The sequence below is a fragment of the Lampris incognitus genome, chromosome 10 (assembly GCF_029633865.1).
Source record: "Lampris incognitus isolate fLamInc1 chromosome 10, fLamInc1.hap2, whole genome shotgun sequence".
Lineage (NCBI taxonomy): Eukaryota > Metazoa > Chordata > Actinopteri > Lampriformes > Lampridae > Lampris > Lampris incognitus.
In genome coordinates this window covers 32,951,973-32,979,899 of record NC_079220.1, presented here as the reverse complement: position 1 = coordinate 32,979,899, position 27,927 = coordinate 32,951,973, and the positions used below count along the sequence as shown (strand labels likewise).

Here is a 27,927-nt window from a genome sequence, read left to right as displayed (position 1 = left end):
AGTATGGTTTCATGCTAGGACAGCGCTCTACAGATGCGATGTTGCTTTGAGAGTGTTGATGGAGAAGTATAGAGAAGGCCAGAAGGAGTTACATTGTGTCTTTGTGGATTTAGAGAAAGCATATGACAGAGTGCCAAGGAAGGAGGTGTGTGTGGTGGGGGGGGGGCGAGGTCGTGGTGGGGGGGTGTACAAGGAAGTGGGGAGTGGAAGAGAAATATGTAGGAGTGGTGCAGGATATGTATGAGGGCAGTGTGACAGCGGTGAGGTTTGTGGCTGGAGTGACTGGTGGGTTCAAGGTGGAGGTGGGATTACATCAAGGATCATCTCTGAGAACTTTCTTGTTTGCAATGGTGATAGACAGGCTTACAGACGAGATCCGACAGGTGTCTTTGTGAACTATGATGATCATGGATGACATTGTGATCTGTCACGAGAGTCGGGAGCAGGTTGAGGAGAGCCAGGAGAGGTATGCACTCGAGAGAAGCGGAATGAAAGTCAGTAGGAGCAAGACTGAATACATATGCGTGAACGAGAGGGAGGACAGAAGAATGGTGAGGATGCAAGGAGTAGCGGTGACGAAGGTGGATTAGTTTAAATACTTGGGGACAACTGTTCGAAGTAACAGGGAGTACGGAAGAGAGGTGAAGAAGAGAGTGAAGGCAAGGTGGGGTGGGTGGAGAAGAGTGTCAGGAGTGATTTGCGACAAAAGGGGTACCAGCAAGAGTAAAAGAGAAGGTTTACAAGATAATAGTGAGACCATCTATGTTGTATGGTTTGGAGACAGTGGCACTGACGGAAAGACAGGAGGTGGAGCTGGAGGTGGCAGAGTTGAAGATGCCAAGATTTTCATTGAGAGTGACGACGAAGGACAGGATTAGGAACGATTATATTAGAGGGACACCTCAGGTTGGAGGGTTTGGAGACAAAGCAAGAGAGGCGAGATTGAGATGGTTTGGACATGTGCAGAGGAGAGATGCTGGGTATATTTGGGAGAAGGACGCTGAAGATGGAGCTGCCAGGCAAGAGGAAAAGAGGAAGGCCAAAGAGGGGGTTTATGGATGTGGTGAGGGAGGACATGCAGGTGGCTGGTGTGACAGAGGAAGATGCAGAGGACAGCAAGAGAGGGAAACGGATGATCCCTTGTGGCGACCCCTAACGGGAGCAGCCGAAAGTAGTAGTAGATTTAATACACAATCTGTGCAAGATATTCTGTCAATATGCCCCCCCACCACCATCTTGATATCACCTCCCAACAGAAATAATAAATCCTTTATTTCAGATCTTAAATTCAACATGATTGATAGAGTTTCATTTTATATCTATTTATTGAGAATTGAGTTAATTGTGATAGTTCCTTGGTTCATACTCCTGTTCAATTGGTGATGGTAATGCATCAGGACGTTTTTGCTCGACGCCGTAATGTAGAGGAAGAAGAAGAAAAAGAAGCGGAAGAAGACTAACAAAATCCGGAAATGACGACAGCTGCTCAACGAATGTCGCTGGAAATATTTTCGTCAGGTCAGGCGTCATTTGAATACCTACACACATGCTTAAGTATTGTATTTTTCTGTATGATTTGTACGCTATTGTATGATCTGTAAGAGTTACGTCTTGCCGCTGAACCAAATGGTATCTTGCGTTAGTTTTTTTTTTACCTTGAGAAAGCTTGGCCGGCTAGCAGGCTACCTAGCATAACAATGCTCGAACCCGTCAGCGCGGTTGATTTTTAACATCCGTTTACTCACAAGAGGGTTACTCAGATTAATGTTTTGGAAATAAACAATTGCCTGTTGTTGTTGTTTTTTTCATCTAGCACCATGTCGAAAAGAAAAGTAACATTTGAGGACGGCAATGGGGAGTTTGATCTGGATGACGACGTTCCAAATAAAAAGGTACCTGCCCACCAGTTAGTATACCATACCTCACAAGTCACTAAGATTTGGCTCAAACTTAGTGACTATTGTGGAGACAAACAGGCGAGGGCTTTCCAGATTATATGGTCAGGTTGGGTAAAAGGTTAAAGATTGCACCTTGTTTTTTTTTATTTCGTTGAATACATTATTATTGAGAAACACCTGCTAAAAACTTAGAGACAAGGTGAAATAAATTTGAGAGTGTTTTATGCCTGCACGTGTGTGTGTGTGTGTATGTATATATATATATATATATATATATATATATATATATATATATATATATATATATATATATATATAAATGGCACGGTGGCGCAGTGGTTAGTGCAGTCGCCTCACAGCAAGAAGGTCCTGGGTTCAAGCCCCAGGGTAGTCCAACCTTGGGGGGTCATCCCGGGTCGTCCTCTGTGTGGAGTTTGCATGTTCTCCCCGTGTCTGTGTGGGTTTCCTCCCCCAGTCCAAAGACATGTAGGTCAGGTGAATCGGCCGTACTAAATTGTCCCTAGGTATGAATGCGCGTGTGTGTGTGTGTGTGTTTGTGTGTGGGCCCTGGCGGCCTGTCCAGGGTGTCTCCCCGCCTGCTGCCCAATGACTGCTGGAATAGGCTCCAGCATCCCCACAACCCTGAGAACAGGATAAGCGGTTCAGCTAATGGATGGATATATATATATATATATATATATATATATATATATATATATATATATACACACACACACATACACACACACACACTGATGAGTGAAAATATTATGATCACCTACCTAATATGCTGTTGGTTATCCGTGTGCTGCCAAAACAGCACTGTCGTGCCAAGATATGGACTCTACAAGACCCCTAAAGGTGTCCTGTGGTATCTGGCATCAAAATATTTGCAGCAGCTCCTTCAAGTCTATAAGTTGCGAGGTTGAGCCACAGTGGATCGGACTTGTCGGTCTAGCACATCCCGCAGATGCTCAATCGGCTTGAGATATGGAGAATTTGGAGACCAGGGCAACACCTTGAACACTTCATCATGTTCTCAAATCATTCCCGAACAATGTGTGCAGTGTTGCAGGGCGCATTATCCTGCTGAAAGAGGCCACTGCCACCAGGGAATAATACCATTGCCATGAAGGGATGTACCTGGTCTGCAACAATGTTTAGGTAGGTGACACGTGTCAAATTGACGTCCACATGAATGGCTGGACCCAGGGTTTCCCAGCAGAACATTGCCCTGAGCATAACACTCCCTCCACCAGCTTGTCATCTTCCCATAGTGTATCCTGGTGCCATCACTTTCCCTGGTAAATGGCGCACGGACACGACCATCCACGTGATATAAAAGAAAATGGGTCTCTTTGGACAAGGAGACCTTCTTCCACTGCTCCAAGGTCCAGTTCAGATGCTCGCGTGCCCATTGTAGGCACTGTCCCCTGTCCACTTTTGACAGTGGACAGGGGTCATCATGGGCACTCTGACTGGTCTGTGGCTATACAGCCCTATACGCAGCAGGGTGCAATGCAGTGTGTGTTGTGCAACATTCCTCCTTGAATCACCATTACAATTTTCTGTGACTTGTGCCACAGCAGACATTCTGTCGGTTTGGACTAGACAGGATAGCCTTCGTTGGGGGTGTTCGGGTGGCATGGCGGTCAATTACATTGCCTACCAACATGGGGATTGCTGGTTCTAATCCCCGTGTTACCTCCGGCTTGGTCGGGTATCCCTACAGCCACAATTGGCCGTGTCTGCAGTGATAAGCCGGGTGTGGGTATGTGTCCTGGTCACTGCACTAGCGCCTCCTCTGATCGGTTGGGGCGCCTGTTCAGGGGAGAGGGGGAACCGTAGGGAATAGCGTGATCCTCCCACGCACTACGTCCCCCTGGCGAAACACCTCACTGTTAGGTGAAAAGAAATGGCTGGCAACTCCACATGTATCGGAGGAGGCATATCATTGTTTGCAGCCCTCCCCAGCTTGGCAGAGGGGGTGGAACAGTGACCAGTACAGCTCAGAGGAGTGGGGTAGTTGGCCATATTCAATTGGGGAGAAAAAGGGGGGGGGGAATACCCTTCATTGCCCTCGCACATCGATGAGCCTGGGTGCCCAACACCGTGTTGCTGGTTTGTGGTTTGTCCCTCCTCGGACCACTGTCAGTACGTACTCGTCACTGCTGACTGGGAGCACCCCACAACCGTGAATTGTGAGATGTCCTGAATCATGCACCCCAATATATATATACACACTCACTGGCCACTTTATTAGGTACACCTTGCTAGTACCAGGTTGGACCCCCTTTTGCCTTCAGAACTGCCTTAATCCTTCGTGGCATAGATTCAACAAGGCACTGGAAACATTCCTCAGAGAGTTTGGTCCATATTGACATGATAGCATCACGCAGTTGCTGCAGATTTGTCGGCTGCACATCCATGATGCGAATCTCCCGGTCCACCACATCCCAAAGGTGCTCTATTGGATTGAGGTCTGGTGACTGTGAACTCATTGTCATGTTCAAGAAACCAGTCTTAGATGATTCGAGCTTTATGACATGGTGCGTTATCCTGCTGGAAGTAGCCATCAGAAGATGGGAACACTGTGGTCATAAAGGGATGGACATGGTCAGCAACAATACTCAGGTAGACACGATGCTCAGTTGGTACTAAGGGGCCCAAAGTGTGCCAAGAAAATATCCCCCACACCATTACACCACCACCACCAGCCTGAACCGTTGATACAAGGCAGGATGGATCCATGCTTTCATGTTGTTGACGCCAAATTCTGACCCTACCATCCGAATGTCGCAGCAGAAATCGAGACTCATCAGACCAGGCAACGTTTTTCCAATCTTCTATTGTCCAATTTTGGTGAGCCTGTGCGAATTGTAGCCTCAGTTTCCTGTTCTTAGCTGACAGGAGTGGCACCCGGTGTGGTCTTCTGCTGCTGTAGCCCATCTGCCTGAAGGTTCGACGTGTTGTGCGTTCAGAGATGCTCTTCTGCATACCTTGGTTGTAATGAGTGGTTATTTGAGTTACTGTTGCCATTCTGTCAGCTCGAACCAGTCTGGCCATTCTCCTCTGACCTCTGGCATCAACAAGGCATTTTCGCCCACAGAACTGCCGCTCACTGGATATTTTCTCTTTTTCGGACCATTCTCTGTAAACCCTAGAGATGGTTGTGCGTGAATATCCCAGTAGATCAGCAGTTTCTGAAATACTCAGACCAGCCCGTCTGGCACCAACAACCATGCCACGTTCAAAGTCACTTAAATCACCTTTCTTCCCCATTCTGATGCTCGGTTTGAACTGCAGCAGATCGTCTTGACCATGTCTACATGCCTAAATGCATTGAGTTGCTGCCATGTGATTGGCTGATTAGAAATTTGCGTTAACGAGCAGTTGGATGGGTGTGCCTAATAAACACACACAATATGCACAAAAGTATTGGGACACACCTCTTAATCATTGAATTCAGGTGTTTCATTCAGACCCATTGCCACAGGTGTATAACATCAAGCAGCTAGCCATGCAGTCTGCATTTATAAACATTTGTGAAAGAATGGGTTGTTCTGAAGAGCTCAGTGAATTCAAGCATGGCACTGTCATAGGATGCCACCTTTGCAATAAGTCAGTTCGTGAAATTTCTTCCCTGCTATATATTCCACAGTCAACTATTGAAAAGTGGAAGCATTTAGGAACAACAGCAACTCAGCCACGAAGTGACAGACCACATAAAGTCACACAGTGGGGTCAACGAGTGCTGAGGCGCATAGTGCGTAAAAGTCACCAACTTTCTGTTGACTCAATAACTGCAGAGTTCCTAACGTCCTATGGCATTAACATCAGCACAAAAACTGTGCGCTGGTAGCTTCATGGAATGGGTTTCCATCGCCGAGCAGCTGCATACAAGCCTTACATCACCAAGCACAATGCCAAGCGTCGGATGGAGTGGTGTAAAGCATGCTGCCACTGGACTCTGGAGCAGTGGAAACGTGTTCTGTTGAGTGACGAATAACGCTTCTCTGTCTGGCAGTCTGATGGATGAGTCTGGGTTTGGCAGATGCCAGGAGAACGTTACCTGCCTGGCTGCATTGTGTCAACTGTAAAGTTTGGTGGAGGAGGGATAATGGTATGGGGTTGTTTTTCAGGGGTTGGGATAGGCCCCTTAGTTCCAGTGAAAGGAACGCTTAATGTTTCAGCATACCAAGCCATTTTGTACAATTCTATGCTTCCAACTTTATGGGAACAGTTTGGGGAGGGCCCTTTTCTCTTCCAGCATGACTGTGCCCCAGTGCACAAAGCAAGGTCCATTAAGACGTGGTTGGGTGAGTTTGGTGTGGAAGAACTTGACTGGCCCGCACAGAGCCCTGGCCTCAACACCATCGAATACCTTTGGGATGGGATGAACTAGAGTGGAGATTGCGAGCCAGGTCTTCTCATCCAACATCAGTGCCTGACCTCACAAATGCTCTTCTGAGTGAATGGGCAAAAATTTCCACAGGCACACTCAAAAAACTTGTGGAAAGCCTTCCCAGAAGAGTGGAAGCTGTTATAGCTGCAAAGGGGGGACCAACTCCATATTCATGCCTATGGATTTAGAATGGGATGTCATAAAAGCTCCTGTAGGTGTAATGGTGGCCATCCTTACAACAGCAGATCAATTTCTAGCTGGGATCAACCCAACTCATGCCCACAAAGTCTACCGAAACCTGGGTGTCATGATTGATGACCAACTAACCTTTAAGGTTCATGTGGCCTTGATTGCTATGTCGTGCCGATTTGCCCTGTACAACATCAGGGAAATTAGACCCTACCTGTCTGAGCATGCAGCACAATTCCTGGTACAGGCTCTTGTTATATCACACATTGACTACTGCCACTCCTTACTGGCAGGTCTCCCTGCATGCACTTTCAAACCTCTGCAAATGATCCAGAACGCAGCAGCACGTCTGGGTCTTGATCCAACCCAAAACAGCATATGTCACTCTGCTGTTCGTATCTCTCCGCTGGCTCCCAGTTGCTGCTCACATAAAAATTAAAAACCTTGATGCTCGCATACAAAACAGCAACTGAAATGGCTCCCGCCTACCTGAACTCCCTCATTGAGGTCTACACTCAGTCCCACTCACTATGCTCTGCCAATGAAAGGCACCTGGCACTTCCGCCAAAACGGAGCCCTAAGTCACTAGTCAGACTCTTCTTTTCTGTAGTTCCCTGGTAGTGGAACGAGTCACCAAACTCCACTCGGTCCGCTGAGTCCGTCTCCATCTTTAAGAAGAAGCTAAAGACCCAGCTCTTTCTTGAACACCTCCACACCTGATGGTATTAATATACACTACCGTTCAAAAGTTTGGGATCACCCAAACAATTTTGTGTTTTCCATGAAAAGTCACACTTATTCACCACCATATGTTGTGAAATGAATAGAAAATAGAGTCAAGACATTGACAAGGTTAGAAATAATGATTTGTATTTGAAATAAGATTTTTTTTACATCAAACTTTGCTTTCGTCAAAGAATCCTCCATTTGCAGCAATTACAGCATTGCAGACCTTTGGCATTCTAGCTGTTAATTTGTTGAGGTAATCTGGAGAAATTGCACCCCACGCTTCCAGAAGCAGCTCCCACAAGTTGGATTGGTTGGATGGGCACTTCTTGCGTACCATACGGTCAAGCTGCTCCCACAACAGCTCAATGGGGTTCAGATCTGGTGACTGCGCTGGCCACTCCATTACCGATAGAATACCAGCTGCCTGCTTCTGCTCTAAATAGTTCTTGCACAATTTGGAGGTGTGTTTAGGGTCATTGTCCTGTTGTAGGATGAAATTGGCTCCAATCAAGCGCTGTCCACTGGGTATGGCATGGCGTTGCAAAATGGAGTGATAGCCTTCCTTATTCAGAATCCCTTTTACCCTGTACAAATCTCCCACCTTACCAGCACCAAAGCAACCCCAGACCATCACATTACCTCCACCATGCTTAACAGATGGCGTCAGGCATTCTTCCAGCATCTTTTCATTTGTTCTGCGTCTCACAAACGTTCTTCTTTGTGATCCAAACACCTCAAACTTGGATTCATCTGTCCACAACACTTTTTTCCAGTCTTCCTCTGTCCAATGTCTGTGTTCTTTTGCCCATCTTAATCTTTTTCTTTTATTGGTCAGTCTCAGATATGGCTTTTTCTTTGCCACTCTGCCCTGAAGCCCAGAATCCCGCAGCCGCCTCTTCACTGTAGATGTTGACACTGGTGTTTTGCGGGTACTATTTAATGAAGATGCCAGTTGGGGACCTGTGAGGCGTCTGTTTCTCAAACTAGAGACTCTAATGTACTTATCTTCTTGCTCAGTTGTGCAACGCGGCCTCCCACTTCTTTTTCTACTCTGGTTAGAGCCTGTTTGTGCTGTCCTCTGAAGGGAGTAGTACACACCGGTGTAGGAAATCTTCAATTTCTTAGCAATTTCTCGCATGGAATAGCCTTCATTTCTAAGAACAAGAATAGACTGTCGAGTTTCAGATGAAAGTTCTCTTTTTCTGGCCATTTTGAGCGTTTAATTGACCCCACAAATGTGATGCTCCAGAAACTCAATCTGCTCAAAGGAAGGTCCGTTTTGTAGCTTCTGTAACGAGCTAAACTGTTTTCGGATGTGTGAACATGATTGCACAAGGGTTTTCTAATCATCAATTAGCCTTCTGAGCCAATGAGCAAACACATTGTACCATTAGAACACTGGAGTGATAGTTGCTTGAAATGGGCCTCTATACACCTATGTAGATATTGCACCAAAAACCAGACATTTGCAGCTAGAATAGTCATTTACCACATTAGCAATGTATAGAGTGTATTTCTTTAAAGTTAAGACTAGTTTAAAGTTATCTTCATTGAAAAGTACAGTGCTTTTCCTTCAAAAATATGGACATTTCAATGTGATCCCAAACTTTTGAACGGTAGTGTATATTTTTTAAATCGCTTCTATCCACCCTATGCATTGCCTTTGTGCACTGCCTGTTGACACCTTTGTCCTTTCGGGCTTGAACCTAGTTTTTTGACACCTACCTGTGTTGTTGCCTCCTGACTAGATCCTTGCTTGTGTTGTATTAACTGTCAGTTGTACATTGCTTTGGATAAAAGCATCTGCTAAATGAAATTGTAAATTGCAAGATGAAATCATTAGATGAAAATCCCAGAGAAATGTATTTTTTTTGTCAAGTACAATTGAAAATGATTTCGCAAATGAATAAAGTGTAAATGAAAATGTTTTCCTATATAAATATGGGTTAAAAATATTTCAGTATTGATGTAGTATACAACTGAGCCCCTCCCTCTCAATTTATCAAAATATGAAGGTGAATTCCAAATGGGAACTTGTCATTGTTAGAATATGGTATCATGCCAAAAGTGTTTTTGCCTTTTTTGTGTGTGTCTTAGATTTGTGAGGGGGTGAGTGGACCTGGCTCCAGGTTCAAGGGTAAACATTCCCTTGATAGTGATGAAGAAGATGATGCAGATGACACCCAAAGCAACAAATATAACATTCTGGCTTGTGATGATGTGGAAGGTGGGTCTTGTTAATTTGTATATTTTTCTTTGTGTGTATGTGCGGTGGGAAGTCTAAAGCTGCTGTGTTCACACTGTTCGGCTTTTTTGTGGGAGAAGTGTTTAATATCTGCCTAAACACCATTTCTGGGTGTTGTGAGAAGGGTATGCCTTGCATGCACATTTTGTCCAAAAGGATCAAAAGATGCAGCTGTTTTGGGCGTCCGGGTAGCGCGGCGGTCTATTCCGTTGCCTACCAACACGGGGATCACCACTTCAAATCCCCATGTTACCTCCGGCTTGGTCGGGCATCCCTACAGACACAACTGGCTGTGTCTGCGGGTGGGAGGCCAGATGTGGGTATGTGTCCTGGTTGCTGCACTAGCGCCTCCTCTGATCGGTCAGGGTGCCTGTTCAGGGGGGAGGGGGAACTGGGGGAATAGCGTGGTCCTCCCACGTGCTACGACCTCCTGGTGAAACTCCTCACTGTCAGGTGAAAAGAAGCAGCTGGTGACTCCACATGTATCAGAGGAGAGCAGGGTGATTAGCCAAGTACAATTGGGGAGAAAGGGGGGGGGGGGCTGTTGAGATTATGTACAGTGCATCCGGAAAGTATTAACATCCCTTCACTTTCCCCACAATTTGTTATGTTACAGCGTTATTCCAAAATGGATTAAATTCCTTTTTTTCTCATCAATCTACACACAATACCCCATAATGACAAAGTGAAAAAGGTTTTGTAGAAATTTTGCAAATTTATTAAAAATAAAAAACTGAAATATTGCATGTACATAAGTATTCACACCCTTCGCTATGACACTCAAAATTGAGATCAGGTTCATCCTGTTTCCACTGATCATCCTTGAGATGTTTCTACATTTGATTGGAGTCCACCTGTAGTAAATTCAATTGATTGGACATGATTTGGAAAGGCACACACCTGTCAATATAAGGTCCCACTGTTGACAGTGCATGTCAGAGCAGAAACCAAGCCATGAAGTCAAAGGAATTGTCTGTGGACCTCCGAGACAGGATTGTATCGAGGCACAGATCTGATGAGCAAATTTCTACAGCTTTGAAGGTCCCGAAGAGCACAGTGGTCTCCATCATTCATAAATGGAAGAAGTTTGGATCCACCAGGACTTTTCCTAGAGCTGGCCGCCCAGCCAAACTGAGCAATCGGGGGAGAAGGGCCTCGGTCAGGGAGGTGACCAAGAACCCGATGGTTACTCTGACAGAGCTCCAGCGTTCCTCTGTGGAGATGGGAGAACCTTCCAGAAGGAGAACCATCTCTGCAGCACTCCACCAATCAGGCCTTTACGGTAGAGTGGCCAGACGGAAGCCTCTGCTCAGTAAAAGGCACATGACAGCCCACTTGGAGTTTGCCAGAAAGCACCTAAAGGACTCTCAGACCATGAGAAACAAGATTCTCTGGTCTGATGATACCAAGATTGAACTCTTTAGCCTGAATGCCAAACGTCACGTCTGGAGGAAACCAGGCATCTCTCATCACCTTGCTAATACCATCCCTACAGTGAAGCATGGTGGTGGCAGCATCATGCTATGGGGATCTTTTTCAGCAGCAGGAACTGGGAGACTAGTCAGGATCGAGGGAAAGATGAATCGAGCAAAGTACAGAGAGATCCTTGATGAAAACCTGCTCCAGAGCGCTCATGGCCTCAGACTGGGGCAAAGGTTTACCTTTCAACACGACAACAACCCTAAGCACACAGCCAAGACAACGAAGGAGTGGCTTCGGGACAAGTCTGTGAATGTCCTTGAGTGGCCCATCCAGAGCCCAGACTTGAACCCCATTGAACATCTCTGGAAAGACCTGAAAATAGCTGTGCAGCGACGCTCCCCATCTAACCTTACAGAGCTCGAGAGGATCTGCAGAGAAGAATGGGAGAAATACCCCAAATATAGGTGTGCCAAGATTGTAGCTTCATACCCAAGAAGACTTGAGGCTGTAATCGCTGCCAAGGGTGCCTCAACCAAGTACTGAGTAAAGGGTGTGAATACTTATGTACATGCAATATTTCAGTTTTTTATTTGTAATAAATTTGCAAAATTTTCTACAAAACCTTTTTTGCTTTGTCATTATGGGGTATTGTATGTAGATTGATGAGAAAAAAAAAGGAATTTAATCCCTTTTGGAATAAGGCTGTACCATAACAAAATGTGGGGAAAGTGAAGGGGTGTGAATACTTTGCGGATGCACTGTACATTCCTCAAGAAATGTGAAGTATTCTCAGTGTTTCACTCTGGCAACAAAGAAACCATTACTTTTTAACAGTTGCTCCTTTTTGTCAGCTTTGCAATCAGACTCAGTTCATTTTAAATGTTTAAAAAACGTAATTGATCAAGATTGATTCATTTATTAGAAACAATGAAACACTGGTTTTTTTTCTAAGTTAAGTGATCAGGGATAAAATGACACAGTGCATGCTATTGATTATGGAGCACATCAATATGTCTTACAGTGTCTGCTGAAAATTATAGTTTCAAAAGCGAGATTTAACACAGTTGAAGTAACAACAATGAGCATAATACATTACTCACACCGGCGTTTTCCAGTTTACGCAAAGCGCCGCTGCAGGTGTCAGATGAGTTATGGCTGAGCGAGAGAGGAGGTAAGCTGGGAGAAGTGATCACAAAAAGTTTGCTTTACAGTCACATGATTGTCAGTACTGGCATAAATTGGTGGTATTTCTATTGTAATTTTAAATGTAATTTTGAGTTGAACGGTAGATATTTTCTAAAAACAGTTTCACTGGTTATATTCAAAATAAATAAAAAACCTGAAATCAACATTTCCAAAACCAAGTTGAAATTGAACCAAACCCAAAAAACATCAGTTGCTCGGCACTAAAGCAAACCAGACCCCATGTGTTTCAGTGTCTTTAAGGCACTGTTGGCTTAAGTGGGAAATATAAATTCACCCTCAGCTATATCTTGAGGAAGTTTGTAGAGAAACTAGGTTTTGACTGGAAGACCACTGAATCCAAAGGCAGACAAAACCCTTTATTCCTCCCAATCATGCTGTGCTTAAATTTCAGCAAAATGTGTTCTTTTTCTAAAACAGTGTCTTAATTTTCAGGCCAGGAGGGGGCAACAATTGACTGTGATGAGGGAGTCCCCATTACACCCTTTAACCTGGAGGAGGAGATGCAGGAGGGACACTTTGACTCTGAGGGAAACTACTTCATCAAAAAGGATGAACAAATCAGAGACAACTGGCTGGACAACATTGACTGGGTAAATCCTGTTTCTGTGTGCTTGATTTTCATTACAAGTTCAGTCTGTCATCCCTGGTATTGGCTCGGGGGATCCCTCTGTATCCAATGTGGACTCACTTTCATTTTGTAAACCTGACCTCAAAATGATATCATACTGCAGATAGACCACCTACTCAAGCCTCAATCTCACTCTCCCATTGACTCCACTGAGAAGCAGTGCAGTAACTTTCATGGACTTTAAAAAAACCAAACCAGCAACACAGAAAGTTGAATCAGTTCATCTGGAGACAGCCTTTATATGGAAATGTCTCATCACTCATTTAAGTGGCCTCTTCAGTCTGAACTGACTGCAGGTATCTCTAACCTTACAGTGGCATAATGACCGAAAGCTGCGGTCGGTTTCATGTGTTAATTGCCGTGAATATTAACTAGGGTTACAATGGCAATGTGTACTAATCGGAGGATGATGACAGATGTACTCTTAGCCCCCCTCGGTTCAGGGATAGTCTTCCCTCTTAACATAGATGCCCTCTTTGACTCCCCATTCAAACCAGTGTTTCTCCCTGTCAAGGATGTACACATCTTCATCCTTGAAAGAGTGGCCACTAGGGCTGAATGATTAATCGAATTCAAACCGAAATCACGATGTAATAGAACACAACTTTCAAATCGCAGAGGTTGTGATTTTAAAAAGTGTTTTTTTTTTGTTTTTTTTGTTTTTTTTTTAAAGATATGTAAGCTGAGCAATCAAAGGGTCGCAAACACGTGGCCATGTGGGGTTCATGTACACACACGCAACCATACGCTCATGTGACATGCGAGTGAGAGCAGTAAATGAAGAAAACAACTTGCCACGCTACGCTTTGATTCTAGCAGTAACGTTACTATCGTGTGAAAATGGCCTTGGCAGAACTGAACACTTAAGAGGTGACTTTAGTGTCAAAAGAGGAGCAGTACATCAGTCGTCTGGACCTATTTTGGATTTAGGAAAGAAGATGCTGAATAGAGTCGGGTATTGTGCAGAGCGTGCCTTGCTACCGTAGCTACAACACGGGGCAACACTACAAACCTGTTCCAGCATTTAAGAAAACATCACAAGGTCATGTATGACAATTGCATAGCTAAAAATCTGACCACTAATGTGTCAAGTAGGCTGAATACCACCCGGTAGGGATCACTGACCAAAATGTTGGAGAGTATATCTCCATATGAACGAGGTTCAAAACGGTACCGCAAAATTACTCGGGCGATAGCGGCGTTCAGAGAAAGATGTGATGCCCCTCAACATGGTGGCTAAGGCCGGGTTTACAACTTTAGTAGAGACAAACTGTATAGTGTGCCGTCCCGCACAGGTTGCCATACCAGAGCTATATAAAACGTGCAGGCAGAGAGTTGCAGCGGAGCTAAGCAGAGATTTTCACTACTACCACAGACGTGGTCAAGCTGTACAGTGGAACCCTATCAGAGTCTGACTGTGCATTTTGTCAATGAAGAATTCGACCTCAAAGCTCGCTGTCTTCAGACTGCTTATCTCACGGACGTCCACACTGGGGAGAACATTGGAGCCAGACTGAGAGAAGAGCTAGCCAGCTGGGACCTCAATAAAGAAAACCATGTCTGCCTAACGACGGACAATGCATCGAACATGGTGAAGGCAGCACAGCTTAACAGTGGACCAGGCTCCAGTGTTTCAGCCACCGATTACATCTTGCCATTGGTAAGTTGTTTTCAGTATTTGTGTGTGTGTTTGTTTATGTGTGTGTATGTGTGTGTGAAGTCAAGTCAAGGCAATTTTATTTGTATAGCCCAATTATAACAAATTACAAATTTGCCTCAAGGGGCTTTACAGCAACACAACATCCTGTCCTTAGACTCGCACATCGGATAAGGAACAACTCCCTAAAAAAAACCTTTAGCAGGGAGAAAAATAGGAAGAAACCTCAGGGAGAGCAACAGAGGAGGGGTCTCTCTCCCAAGACAGACAACGTGCAATGGATGTTGTGTTTACACAATTTACACAATACAACATTGAAAGAGAATAACAGTTATGATGGAATTATAAAATTTATGAAGAATATGATGAGCAGGATGAGGTTAGCATCTCTTCCCTCAAGCTCGTTCTCCATCTTCTGGCCACATCAGTCCTGGCTGAAGATGATGAGAACACTGACCTGTCTAGGTTGATTAAAACCAAGGTCCTGGCATACCTCACTGACAAATATAGTGACTCTGACACCACGGAGCTTTTGGATGTCGTGTCGTTTCTGGGCCCAAGGTTCAAAACACAGTACATCAGTGCAGACCACATCTGTACCATTAAGACCTAACTGAATTGAATTCAGGAAATTGGGTATATGTTGGTAAAGATATTGCAAAAGAGTCTATTTGTATTGATTTTTGTCACATTTGTATTTCAAGTTGGGTATTGTTAAAAAGAGCTACCAGTTTGCTATGGATAACGGAGGCCCTCGCCCCACTCCTCTCCAGCGTTAGTATCTGCAAATGGCTCTGAATTACCCAATTTCCCCACGGGGATGAATAAAGTATTCTGATTTTGAAGACTGAAATGGAACAGTCGGCAAGACATGTATCTAATCAAGTTAAGATAAAGTGTAATAATGATAGTAATAATAACAATAATGTTCTTGAATGTGATACTGAGTTATGCTCACACACACACACACACACACACACATATATATATATATATATATATATATATATATATCCCTCATTGCAAAACTAATAGCTGTCCCCCCCCCCCCCAATCTGGCAGGAGAAGAGGTCCTGTACTGAAACCATTTCGAAGCCTCAAAGTGCAAAGCCCTCTGCGGAAAAGGCAAAGAAGTCTCTCGGCAGCTTTTTGAAGACTGGTGTGGCATTTCCTGTTTTGCCTGTGCAACCTGAAGATGTCATGGAGGTCGAGTTGAACCTGATGACCTCTTCCATTGATGGAGATGAAGATCCCCTGGCCTTGTGGAAGCTGCACAAGACAAACTTTCCACAACTGAGAAAGTTGGCCTATACGTATCTTTGTTTACCAGCCACAAGTTCCCCCCTCAGAATGTCTTTTTAGGTCTGGAGGAAATATAGTAACTTGTACTCATTCGTCCTTAAAACCAGCAGAAGTCGAGATACTGGTTTTCCTGGCAAGAAACCTGTGAGCTCCTGAGAACCATGCAGTAGGATGACATAGTGGCTGGCAGAGCCATGCTCCTTGTGCACTTTAGTCTGTGTGGTTTGTTACTGTAACTGACTGGATATCAGTAAGATTAATATTTATATTAATGTTCACACTGTTTTTTTTCTTTTTAGATTTTATTAAAACGTACAATCCACATGTTTACATATTACTTGTTCATTACAACGACATTGTGTTATCTAAATATTTTTAGTAGTAGAGCCACAGATTTGTTATTTTTATGTTTATGCACTTTAGTTTGTGTGATTTGTTACTGACTGTAGATCAGTAACATATTTATGTTCATATTAATGTTCACACCAGGCCTATTGTTCTGCAGTGCTTTGTTGTTCGTTTTTCAGATTTTATTAAAAAGTTAAGTCATGATAATTACAGTACATGTTTAAAAGGCTTGGAGTTAAATCAGTTAATATTCTGTGATTGAAGGTTTTATCTTTTTACAATTCAGTAGTTAAATAAAGATATGTCATTCATATCAATTCATGCATCAATTCATCTCATGTCATCATAACACATAGGCCTGGCCAACAGGAAAGACCAGTTTATATGTTGACTGTTGTGTTGGTCATACCATAGAATGATTTATTGCTGTGTTTAGTGGATAACACAGAAGATGATCAACTTTGAAAAAAATTGCATACTAAATCTTAATCGCAATGTTGGTCTAAAAAAAAATAAATCGCAATTACATTAATTTCCAAAATCCTTCAGTCCTAGTGACCACTGGCCGGCCTGTAGATGGGTGTAGACTGCGGAGTCCTGGCCTGACGCGCCAGCTCTTCTGTGTTGTGCCATCCTCTTGGCCAGTGTCTGTTTGGTTTCCCTGATGTACAAGTCACGGCAATCCTGCTGGCACTTAACAGCATACACTATATTGCTGTTTGTACCAGGAGACCCGATCCTTGGGGTGGACCAATTTCTGGCGTAGTGTGTTTTGGGGATTGAAAGCAACTGAGACACAGTGTTTGGAAAATACATGTCTCAACTGTTTCAAAATTCCCGCCACATACGGAATCCCCACTGGTTTACGCTTAGGCAGCTGTTCTCCTCCTCTCTTCGATCGGCTGGTGCACTGTCACCATCTTACAATGCTGTGATTGCAACTATTCCCCAATCCTCTTTGAATAGTACACATGACCATTGTGACTCTAGTTAATGGTCATGGCAATTTGCATATGAACCCAATCATTTTCGGTTGTTATGCCACTATTGTTTATAAGGGCAGGATACCTGCAATTGGTTGAGACTGGTCACTTAGATGAATTATGAAATGTTTCTCTCAATAAACTCAAAGAAGGTTGAATCAGTTCATCTGGACACAACGTTTATTGACGGATACATTTCATCACTCATCTAAATGACCTCTTCAGTCTAAACTGACTTCAGGTGTCCCCACACAGTTGCATAACGTTAACGTTTCTCTCAATAAACGTGTCCAGATGAACTGATTCAACTTTCTGTGATTTTCTTAATTTTCCCTAAGGGCCAAATTATGTCATGCATGCCAAGCCAAGAGCCAAAACGTCCAGGTTTTGTTTTTCCATTGTGCAAGTAAAAGTTTTATGTGCAGATGTTGTTGCTGCTATTATTATTATTAGTAGTAGTAGTGGTAGTGGTGGTGGTAATAGTAATAATTTAGGCCTGAGATTCCCAAAGCCTGTGTTGTGGGTCACACAAGAAAAAAAATGTACTCTTGAAACAAAATAAGTCCAAAATTAACCATGTAATTATGGACAATTGGACAAAAATAAATGTATGTTCATTCATCAATCAGTGAGAAAAGTGAGAGCCAGTGATGTCAGGCTGTATTCTGTTGTGGCAAGCCTGAGGTACGGGCCAAGATGTGCATTGGTTGAGTGTTTCTTTCCTGGTTCTTGATCAAGTTCATTGAAGAAAACGATGACTCACATATGTATGTGGAGGGGAACATTGTGAGTAGGAGCATTGCAATAGCTCTCATGTTTTTGAATCGAGCTTGGGGACCCATGTTGATCCAAAGTCACTCACCCCAACGTCCTTGTTAGTATGTGCTTTGAGCAAATCAGATGTTCCCATCTCCAAGACCTCCATCTGAAGAGTTGCCTCCACTGGCCACTAGCCGAAAAGGAGAACGGCTGTCTCAGGAGGAGGATGTCACCTGAGAGTTTAGGGGAGCTTTCAAACCGTTCCTTGACGTTTTCTGCCAGGCTCGTCAGGAAATCCTTCATCACTGGATCCTTCTGCATTTCGTTGTTCCCGCAATGCACTCGCAGATGTGGAAAGCGGAACTTTCCCCCATGAATGTCTCTCCAAAAGGTTCAGCTTTGACCAGAACGCTTCAGCTGCCTCGTACATGTCTGCAACAGTGTGGTTCTTGCCTTGTAATTGCAGATGAAGGTGATTTAGATGAGACATGATGTCACACAAAAAAGAACACCTTAAAGTAACATAGTAAAGAACACTTGCGTTGTTGCCTCCTGTGTTATATTAACTCTCAGATGTATGTCAATTTGGATAAAAGCGTCTACTAAATGAAATTGTAATATCATATTTGCTATATATTTTTTTCGTTTGCGGTGATCTGATTTTGTAAGTGTAGTTGGTATTAAAACTGGCAGCATGCATAGTGTTGGAAGTGCCGCTTGAGATTATCTGCTTTGCAGACAGCTATGGTCTGTATGCATATCAAAGCATGTTGGTTTGGGATTGGTGTGGTCCAGTAAAATAAAACAAAATGATCAGTCCAGTCAGATTTGAACTGACGGTTTTCCTGGTTGACTTTCCACTTTTCCTGCAGGCCATGTTCTCGGTTTAGGACAGCTATTGATTTTCTGTGACTTAGCTGGCGAGTGTCTCTGTCTAGTTAAGGACCTTGGAGAGCATGGAGTACGTCTTGTGTCTATGCGCGCTCTATTGCATAAGTCAGTGTACAGTGTCGGGTGAGGTAAAAATAAAGTAGAGCAGCATGCACTTTATTTCACATGTTGCACACTTTATTTCACGTTATGATAGGTGCGTTAATGCCAATGGGTTGGCACGTGCCAGACATTTGGCTCTCGCAGGCCGGACCTGGCCCTATGGGACACTTATTGGGGTTCAGGGCCCTAAGGGCATCAAAGTCCTGGACCCACTCTGTTTCCTGCGGTGTCCAACAAGAATCCATCCTTGGTCCCATCCAGTCCCCCCCCCGGTTATCCCTCCTGCAATCTCCGATCTCACAGCAGCTTGCTCCTCCACACACCCAGCACGAAGCTCCGCTCAATGAGAAACCAGGCATTTTACTCTGCCAGCCCTCATCTCTCAAACGCCCTCCCAGACTACCTTAAGGCTACCCAGACTGGCCTTAAGACACTTTTATTCAGGCCTTAAGACACTGTTATTCAGGCAAGTTTTTAATTTAGCTTAGTTGTATTTTTGTTGTTGCCTGTTGGTATTGTTTTAATGTACTGTCAAGCACTTTGAGATTGTCTCTGATGATGAAAGGTGCTATTCAAATAAAATGTATTATTATTATTATTATTATTATTATAGATGAACTTTAAAAGTGGAGTAGACACAAACCATTTTTAATCAAATGCAGGTTACACTATATTTATTTTGTTTGTTTCCATTTAGGTGAAAATAAAAGAACAGCCTTTCAAGCACAAGAAGAAAGGCCTTGCAGCCAAACGGAGGCGAAGAGCAGGTGATGAAGATGAGGCTGAGGAAGAGAAACGGAGAGAGGAGCAGCAGGCTGACAGTGACAAAGAGGAGGATTTGGAGGAAAAAGAGCCTGCCGAGGACCCGCTGGCATCTTACACGCAGCGCCAGCTCATTGAAGCCGTGGTTGAACTGATGCTACCCGGAGAGACGGTTGCTGCAGGGCTCCGCCGGCTCGGGGGTCTCAGGTCTCAGAAGAAGGCGAAGCTGAAGGAAGCTGAAGCTGACCCCACAGACGAGGTTAAAAGGGATTCAGAGAAGCTTGACAGGCTGACGGCACTAGCCGACAGACTTGTTGGCTCTGGGATGTTTGAGATCTATCAACAGACATATGAGAAACTTGCCTACACGCTGAAAGGCATGAGCCAGAAGAAGGCTGCTGGAATGGGGAAAGATAATCACGACGATGATGAGGCGGAAGATGAACTTGATATGTTTGCAGACAAATTCAACGAGAGTTATGGCAGAAAACTGGAGGAAAAAGAGGAAGAGAATAACAGAAGAGGTTACTTGGTGTTAACTGCATTTAATTGCATTCAGGTTGTGTGTTTATGTGCAATATCGCCAAATGTCCTGTTTTGTCTGTGTCCCATTTTATCTCTTCTCAGTGAGTGATGGAGTGATGTGGGAGTACAAATGGGAGAATAAGGAGAATTCTGAGCTTTACGGCCCCTTCACCAGTCAGCAGATGCAGGTATTTTGTTGAAGCTGTTCAACATTTTTAAAGTTACAGTGTGTATCTTAAGGAAGTTGAGAATGATAGGCGGTCCCCCCATTCATTCTCCATTCATGGTAATCACAGAGGCACTTGGTTGACAGCAGGCTAGCATTGTTGAAATCTTGTGCAGTGCTCCATGCGTTGCATCCTGGTACAGTGGAAACTTTATAGTGATCATGGTTCTAGTGATTAAATCGTCTGACAATAATTTCTACACTAACTTTTAAATAAACTGTTTATTTTGATCAAAAAGTCTGCTTAAACTGACCAGTTTGGGTATTTAATACATTGTAAATATAAAAAAAACGGTATTAAAACTAAATCGGTGGCGTGGTGCAGTTAGCGCAGTCACCTCACAGCAAGAAGGTCCTGGGTTCGAGCCCCGGGGTAGTCCAACCTTGGGGGTCGTCTGGGTTCATTCTCTGTGTGGCGTTTGCATGTTCTCCCCGTGTCTGTGTGGGTTTCCTCCAGGGGCTCCGGTTTCCTCCCACAGTCCAAAGACATGTAGGTCAGGTGAATCGGCCGTACTAAATTGTCCCTAGGTGTGTGTGTGTGTGTGTGTGTGTGTTGGCCCTGTGTGATGGCCTGGCGGCCTGTCCAGGGTGTCTCCCCGCCTGCCGCTCAATGACTGCTGGGATAGGCTCCAGCATCCCCACGACCCTGAGATCAGGAAAAGCGGTTCGGATAATGGATGGATATTAAAAACAAGGTAATTAATTCAGGAAAACTAACGTCCAAAAACTTTTTTCTTTTTTGCTTTCCCCCATGACACTTAATTTCTCTAACCACAATCTGGTTATTTTCCTCTGAAACCATCAGATAGCCTAAGCCAACTGAAGGATACTGTCTTTTCTTTCAATCACGTACATTAAATAGAGAAGTTGTCTGTTTCATTTCATTTTATTTATCTGATAAGTACTAATTTCAATTTTTCATGCGGGAAATAAAAAACCAAAAAACTTCGCTTCGAGTGGTCGACTGCTTACAGTGATCATACCTATCTGGAGAGATGTGATTGTCACATGATGGTATGAAATTTATTCCAGCACAGAACCTAATCCAAATTATGTGTTCTGAACGTTCTTTTTCAATATAATTTACAATCTAATTGGTTTTAATCTCAATTTTTATAAATTGAATTTGCATGTCCTTTTTTGAAATGTTAATTTGCAGTGTTAGTGTTCCAGTGTTGGTCAATGTTAACAGCAATTTTTTCCAACCATTTAGGAATAAGAGCAGTAAGCCTGGGAAGCAATTAAAAGGTGTACACTGAAATGGGTTTCCTATCGTATTCAGGGACTTTTGGCAAATTCACTCTTTAGAGCCAGGATGCGTGCTCTTGTGCAGAAACAGACTTAGTACTTGGGGTCTGTATGAGTGCTCATTTTCCAGCGTTCGATGTTGCTGCTTTTTTCAAAGTGTGCGCTGCGTCTTTTCTTTGATTCTGTGAGAAATACTTTTTATGAGAGATCACAGAAAGTTGAATCAGTTCAGATACGTTCAGATACGTTTCATCACCCAACTAAGTGACATGTTCACTCTAAACTGACTGCAGGTATCCCTACTCTTATAAACAATACAGTACAATACAGTTGCATAACGACCAAAACGAATGACCAGTTTCATGTGCAAATATGGGTGTGACCATTAACTAGAGTTTCAATGAGCATGTGCACTATTCACAGAGGATTAGGGAATGTTGCAATCACAGCATTGTAAAATTGCGACAAATGCACAATGACCAAAACTAACGACCAGTTTCATGTGAATATGGGTGTCATCATTGACTAGAGTTTCGATGGCCCTAGTCTAGTGTAGTCTAGTCGACACATTAGTATAGTGTATGCAATTAAGTGCCAGGAGGATTGCCGTGACTTATACATTGGGGAAACTGAACAGACGCTGGCCAACACAGCGAACACGTTAGGCCAGGACTCCACAGTCTACACCCATTTACAGGCCTGTGGCCACTCTTTCAGGGATGAGGATCTGCACATCCTTGATAGGGAGGAACGCTGGTTCGATCGGGGAGTCAAAGAGGTCATCTATGTGAAGAGGGAACGACCATCCCTGAACTGAGGACGGGGAGGGGGGGCTAAGAGTACATCTGTCACCATTTTACAATGCTGTGATTGCTAACATTCCCTAATCCTCTGTGAATAGTACACATGGCCATTGAAACTATTTTTATATGAAACTGGTCGTTGGTTTCGGTCGTTATGCAACTGTATTATACTGTATTGTTTATAAGGGGAGGGGATACCTGCAGTCAGTTTAAACTGAAGAGGTCACTTAGATGAGTGATGAAATATATCTGTCAATAAACGTTGTATCCAGATGAACTGATTCAACCTTCATTAATCTAGTTAATCGTCATGCCAATTTGCATATGAAGCCAATCGCTGGTTTCCATCGTTACGCCACTGAGTTGTTTATAAGGGTGGGGATACCTGCAGTCAGTTGAGACTCACAAAGTCACTTGGATGATGACGTCTCCAGATGAACCAACGCTGTCTCCAGATGAACTGATTGAACTCTCTGTGACTTTCTTTCTTTCCTGGATTATTGAGGGTGCATAAAGACATTTTTATGGGAGAACAATGACAAAAGGAACTGTATTAGTTGGAACGAAATCCCAATTAGCACGCTGAAACAAATTGTTGGAAAACACAATGAATCAGGTCACTCTTCGAAAAACAGTGAGACATCTGTGTGTATCTGTGCGTATCTAATGCCATACATATCTATCTAAATAACATTCTAACTTTGCACTTAATATTTCAGCTGTATCTACCTGTTTTTCATTGTGTGAAAGTAAAGCCCTCTGACCCTGCCACTGTTATTCAGGACTACACAAATAAACTTGGGGAAACCTATCTGGGCAGGTGGGCTTTAATCTTATTATCTGCTTTACAGGACTGGGTCGATGAAGGGTATTTTAAAGAAGGTGTTTACTGCAGAAGGGTGGACCAAGAAGGCTCTCAGTTCTACAATTCCCGGAGACTAGACTTCGAGCTTTACACATGATTTCTAACTGAAATCAAATGGGTGGTGACCATGATCAGAATTCACCATGCTCTTTCTCTCCATCTCCAGTCTATTTTCCTTTCTAAAGACTGGATGCCTTGGTATCAAATATATCATTGTACCACGGGGTTTGTGTCATTTGGTTTTTAAATAAAGTACTCGTGTTTTTCTTGTCTCTCTTGTCCTTTTTTTTTTTTTGACTGAGCGCTATTTGGCCCAGTAATAAGTTTTCATAAAACTACTTATTCTGAGACTAGTTTAACTCTGAATTGGTTGGGATGTTTAAATTTGCAAATCGACCTAACGTTATATTTAGACACGATGACACTCAGATTAATTCTCAGATTACTACAGGGGTTTTTCCATGTCGCGGTCAGTGATACTGGTCGCCCAGTAGCCTAGTACGAAACATTTTCTCCAATCTCAGAAGAAAATTAATCTGATTTGGTTGTTGTCTCAGTTCACAACACTGACGTCCCCTATTGGTGAGCCTACGCGGAGTTTTTCTGCAGTCAGTTAAGAAAATACATTAAACCCACCAGCGAAATGTATATTTTGTAGTCATTATTGCTGGTTAAGTGTTGCGGTCTATCCCCTCTCATCCTACTACTCAGCCGACAAATGCAGTATTTAGCTGATGGGCGGATTTATTCTCAGTGCTTCTGCTCATGAACGAAGTGCTCAGGCCATAAACGACACGCGTGGATTTTACAACTTCCCGTTCACACTAGGGCGAAAAACGTAATTGTATCCGCTTCCTATTGGCTGTACTTGACCCAACGCTACCCGAGGCTTTATCTCATTGGCTGTATTTCTGGAGGGATCGTCGAACGCAAAGTCAAGTCGAGCTGTGATTGGCCCATCCGCCTGTCATGTATGTGGCGCTGATACATCTGCGGAACGCTGTAGGGCGCCGTCCGGCATGTCTTGTTTACGATGAGGGTGGGATACTAGCTAATGGTCTATCGTCATATCTCTGGTAAGTTAGCTTAACATTAGCAGGCTACATGAACTGTATAGGGTTGATTTTTCGAGTTGTAGAGTATGTGCAGTGTCCCCACGAAGAGCTCGAAAATATTAGCGAGTCTGACAGGCGATGGCTACGACTATTGCCTGGTAAAGATCAGGCTTTTTGTATACCATGTATGAATCATAATGGAAACCGTGTCGTTTTCACGAACCTTTGATAAAGGCTTTATTAAGAGGCGGTTAAACAAATTATCAACGGTACCTGCCGATAAAAGTGTTATTACAAATCTAATTGGCCTCGTGGGCTGTCTAATCAACTATCTAATGATTACACCAGTTCTCATATGAAACTTTGAGACAGGTTCTGTTTCAGCAAGTAGACTGAACTCCCTTGTGATTTTAGCGGCATTGTCGTTTAACAGTAACATTAAACCTGAAATCTATACCACACGCATTATTTAAAAGGCTTTGTAAATTTGGAAAGTATATGTGACTTTTTTTATCCCCGTCTCCACCATATTCTTATCTAAAATGCGTTGTTCATATTCTCCATTGCAGAATAAACCTACCTTTGACGAGCAGACAGTAAGTGAAACGTAATCTGTAACGCCTGTTGTTCAGTGTTGTCATACTGAATTGATACCCTGCATCTGCATGTTTGCTTTGTTTCCGTTGTTATTTACAGAGGAAGACAGACAGGGGAGAGAGAGCAAGGGGATGTTGACTTATCCCTCTGACTCACTCCCTCAGATAGTTTGTCCGATGGAGGAAGATGCTATTCCCCCAAACCCTTTCTGTAGTGCACCCCCTCACAGTGAATCTCCACCACCTCACCCTTCCCTTTCCTCTGTCACTCCCAGGTATAGTTTGTCCTGGCACTATTTTGTTTGTTTTCCTGGAGCTCTTAGGTGAATTTTTCTGTTATGTTGACACAGCTCTTCCTCATCACATCTTATTGATTGATATTTATAGAAATGTAAGATATAATATGTACAATTGTTCATTTTTAAATTATATCCACAGCTTTGAGAATAATGGAAAATTTAGAAATCGCAGGAGTGGTCGACTTCAGGGGTTTCAAGACCCGACTCCAAAAAAGCAGAGGCTGTCCAGACAGAACCCGCCCCCCACCAAGGGAGAGAGGGAAAGTGGAATGGTAGCATTTAAAAATTCATTTTTTTTAGAGAATTTAAATTAATGGAAGTACTTTCCGTTGCTTCCTTGTTGATATTACAGTACTTATCACACACGTATGCCATACGCATGCATCTCTGATCAACAGGTGCAGTGGTCTCTGTCAGCAAAGCAATCGAGAGGCAAGACCTTGCATGAACAAAAAGTAAAGCAGAACAAGGTTTGGCCATATGTCTTTCCTTTCTCTAAATGTCCTTGGTCTTGCTTTTTCCCTTGGTCCCCTTCTTATCTTGTCTCAAAAATGTACTCTTCAGGCTATCAATGGCACAAATTTGTTCGTGCACTAGCTCTGCTGAATGAGTGTGTATGAAAGCAGTAGGGACACAATGAGGTCATGTGAGGGTTAATTGAGTGATTTTAATCCTCCTTCACGGTCTGTTGCGTCTCATGCAGACAGGCAATTGACTGTCTTAATGTGACCTACTACAGTCTAGAAAAATATTACATTAGGCAGTAAAACACTTTTTTTGTCTGAGATTGAGCCATTATTTCAGAGAAACTGTATTTTATTATTAAAGTAACTTTATTTCAAAAAATCTCTTCTTTAGGATGCACTTCATTTTGATGGTTGGTCAGAGTGCACAACTAAGTAAGTACATTAGATAATTATTTTCAGCTTCTCAGTGTTCATTTTTTGTTAAGATATCCTCTTATGCTGTTATATGTATTTTTGATTTGCACTGCTGATGTGCTAACAAAGTGTCTTTATGCATTCTCAATAATCCAGGTAAGAAAATCAAAGAAAGTTGAAAATCAATTCATCTGGACACAGCATTTATTGAGAGAGAAACGTTTCATCGCGCATCTAAGTGACCTCTTCAGTCTCAACTGACTGCAGTTATCCCCACTCTTTATAAACAATACAGTTGCATAACGACTGAAACAACGATCGGTTAGAATCGGCAGATCAGAATTTCCCCACGGGGATTAATAATAAAGCATATTTACGTAAATATTTGTGAATATCACACATGAAATTGAAACTCTAGTTAATGCTCACGGCAATTTGCATATGAAACCAATCTTGTTTTTGGTCGTTATGGCACAGTATTGTTTTTAAGGTTGGTGATACCTGCAGTCAGTTGAGACCGAAGAGGTCACTTTGATAAGTGTTGAAATGTTTCCCTCTCAGTGGTGTCCAAATGAACTGATTCAGCTTTCTTTGATGTGCTAGCATAAACAGTTTTGGAGGGAAAAAAAGATTTTCTTGAAAAGCAGTGGCCTGCGGTCACAAATAGTTCTACTCAGTTTGCCAGGTTTATGCATTGGAATTGTGACGAGGATGGATTAAAATTACAAGGGGAAGTGGAAGCAGACAGTCACTAGATGTCAGTATTTCAGAATGACTGAGTGCTTGTCAAACTGCAGTAATTGATAGGCTCAGCTGTATTGCAAGGTAAGTTGATAGGTAGATGGTGAGCTTGGAATCAGCAACTGCAAGATTAATTGATTCATTCCCTCACACAGAGGAAACTTCTTTGTATGTTAATGTGAAGGAGTGACAACTTTGGGCTAAATATTTATTTTTTCTGCAATTGTCTTTCTTAGGCATGATGACCAGACAAACAGAAGAGCAAAAGGAAATATCTTTGCCACTGAAAATGGGGACAAACAGTTTGCTGGAGCTACGTCACAGGATCTTGACACTTCTCAATCACAGACCACTTGTATAGACATGGATGAGTGTGCGGAGTTGGCTGTCGAACAGCCTGTTGAAAAGCCATCTCTTACAAAAGGATGGGTGATTGGCCCATTGTTCCAATCTTTCAAATCAAAGATGGCCAGTTTTTCAGAGATTGTCATGAGTCCAGTTAAACTTTTTAAAGCTCACACTCCTCTGTCCAGGGACCAGACAGATGATCTCAACCTCTCACATGCATTGTGTAGTGAACATTCGGAGAGCACGACCGAGATACAAGAACAGCAAACGAATGAGAACAGCAAAGGAGTTACTCAAGATTTTAATGTTTCCTCTTTTGGCTCTAGGCATCAAGAACTAGATGACCAAGTGTCTTCTCCTTCTGCCCAAATAAGGTTTGCTGATGTAAGATGTGAAAAACACTTCGTAGACACTGCTGCCAGGAATTCACAGATATTGTGTGATGGGGATTCGTCAACACACAGCTTGCCATCAGTGAAAGAATGTGCATTTACTGAGAAGGAAAGTAACACGATTCAATCTGTGCCTTTGAAACATAGCCCTTTTAGACATGATTCACCTGAGAAAAATTTGAATTCTAGTAAATCTGTTGTTAAGACCTCAGGATTGTTTCAGTCCTCTAACAATTCAGGGGCCTCATGTCCGTCCAAGCAGAAAAAGTCCGGTAAAATGGAAGAGAAGAAAGGTAGAATAGCTGCTGGGCTGCAGCCACAAGACACTTCTAAGGCTCTTCCTTCTGAAAAACCTTTGGACAATGAACTCTTTTTTCATATGCATGAAATGAAGACAACTGTCAGGGACTCCGGTGATACCG

At 43.1% G+C, this 27,927-nt stretch overlaps 2 protein-coding genes and 1 long non-coding RNA gene across 3 annotated transcripts; all 3 read left to right on the top strand.

The window, feature by feature from the left end:
- The first annotated feature begins 1,459 nt into the window (after positions 1-1,459).
- cd2bp2 (CD2 (cytoplasmic tail) binding protein 2) lies at positions 1,460-23,465 on the top strand. The gene is made up of 7 exons (XM_056287797.1): positions 1,460-1,518; positions 1,814-1,892; positions 9,319-9,448; positions 12,527-12,684; positions 19,462-20,050; positions 20,154-20,239; positions 23,180-23,465. Exons 2-7 carry the CDS (start codon positions 1,818-1,820, stop codon positions 23,288-23,290), a joined length of 1,149 nt encoding a protein of 382 aa, XP_056143772.1. The 5' UTR covers positions 1,460-1,518; positions 1,814-1,817; the 3' UTR covers positions 23,291-23,465.
- LOC130119336 (uncharacterized) lies at positions 14,034-16,345 on the top strand. The gene is made up of 2 exons (XR_008810836.1): positions 14,034-14,382; positions 15,442-16,345. It is a non-coding gene; the product is annotated as an uncharacterized LOC130119336 (long non-coding RNA).
- Positions 23,466-24,234: 769 nt separating the features above from the next.
- On the top strand, positions 24,235-27,922 carry LOC130119807 (uncharacterized). Its single transcript, XM_056288402.1, has 8 exons — positions 24,235-24,269; positions 24,818-24,844; positions 24,945-25,119; positions 25,283-25,415; positions 25,542-25,613; positions 26,002-26,042; positions 27,002-27,798; positions 27,900-27,922. Exons 3-8 carry the CDS (start codon positions 24,977-24,979, stop codon positions 27,920-27,922), a joined length of 1,209 nt encoding a protein of 402 aa, XP_056144377.1. The 5' UTR covers positions 24,235-24,269; positions 24,818-24,844; positions 24,945-24,976.
- Positions 27,923-27,927: the final 5 nt, after the last annotated feature.

Bases quoted from the DNA above. Each gene is read 5' to 3' on its own strand.
- LOC130119807 (XM_056288402.1), top strand. From the start codon at position 24,977: ATGTTGACTTATCCCTCTGACTCACTCCCTCAGATAGTTTGTCCGATG. The intron at 25,416-25,541 runs GTAGCATTTAAA...TCTGATCAACAG, and splicing joins GAGAGAGGGAAAGTGGAATG to GTGCAGTGGTCTCTGTCAGC. The intron at 27,799-27,899 runs GTAGAATAGCTG...CATGAAATGAAG, and splicing joins TAAAATGGAAGAGAAGAAAG to ACAACTGTCAGGGACTCCGG.
- cd2bp2 (XM_056287797.1), top strand. From the start codon at position 1,818: ATGTCGAAAAGAAAAGTAACATTTGAGGACGGCAATGGGGAGTTTGAT. The intron at 1,893-9,318 runs GTACCTGCCCAC...TGTGTGTCTTAG, and splicing joins ACGACGTTCCAAATAAAAAG to ATTTGTGAGGGGGTGAGTGG. The intron at 9,449-12,526 runs GTGGGTCTTGTT...CTTAATTTTCAG, and splicing joins GGCTTGTGATGATGTGGAAG to GCCAGGAGGGGGCAACAATT.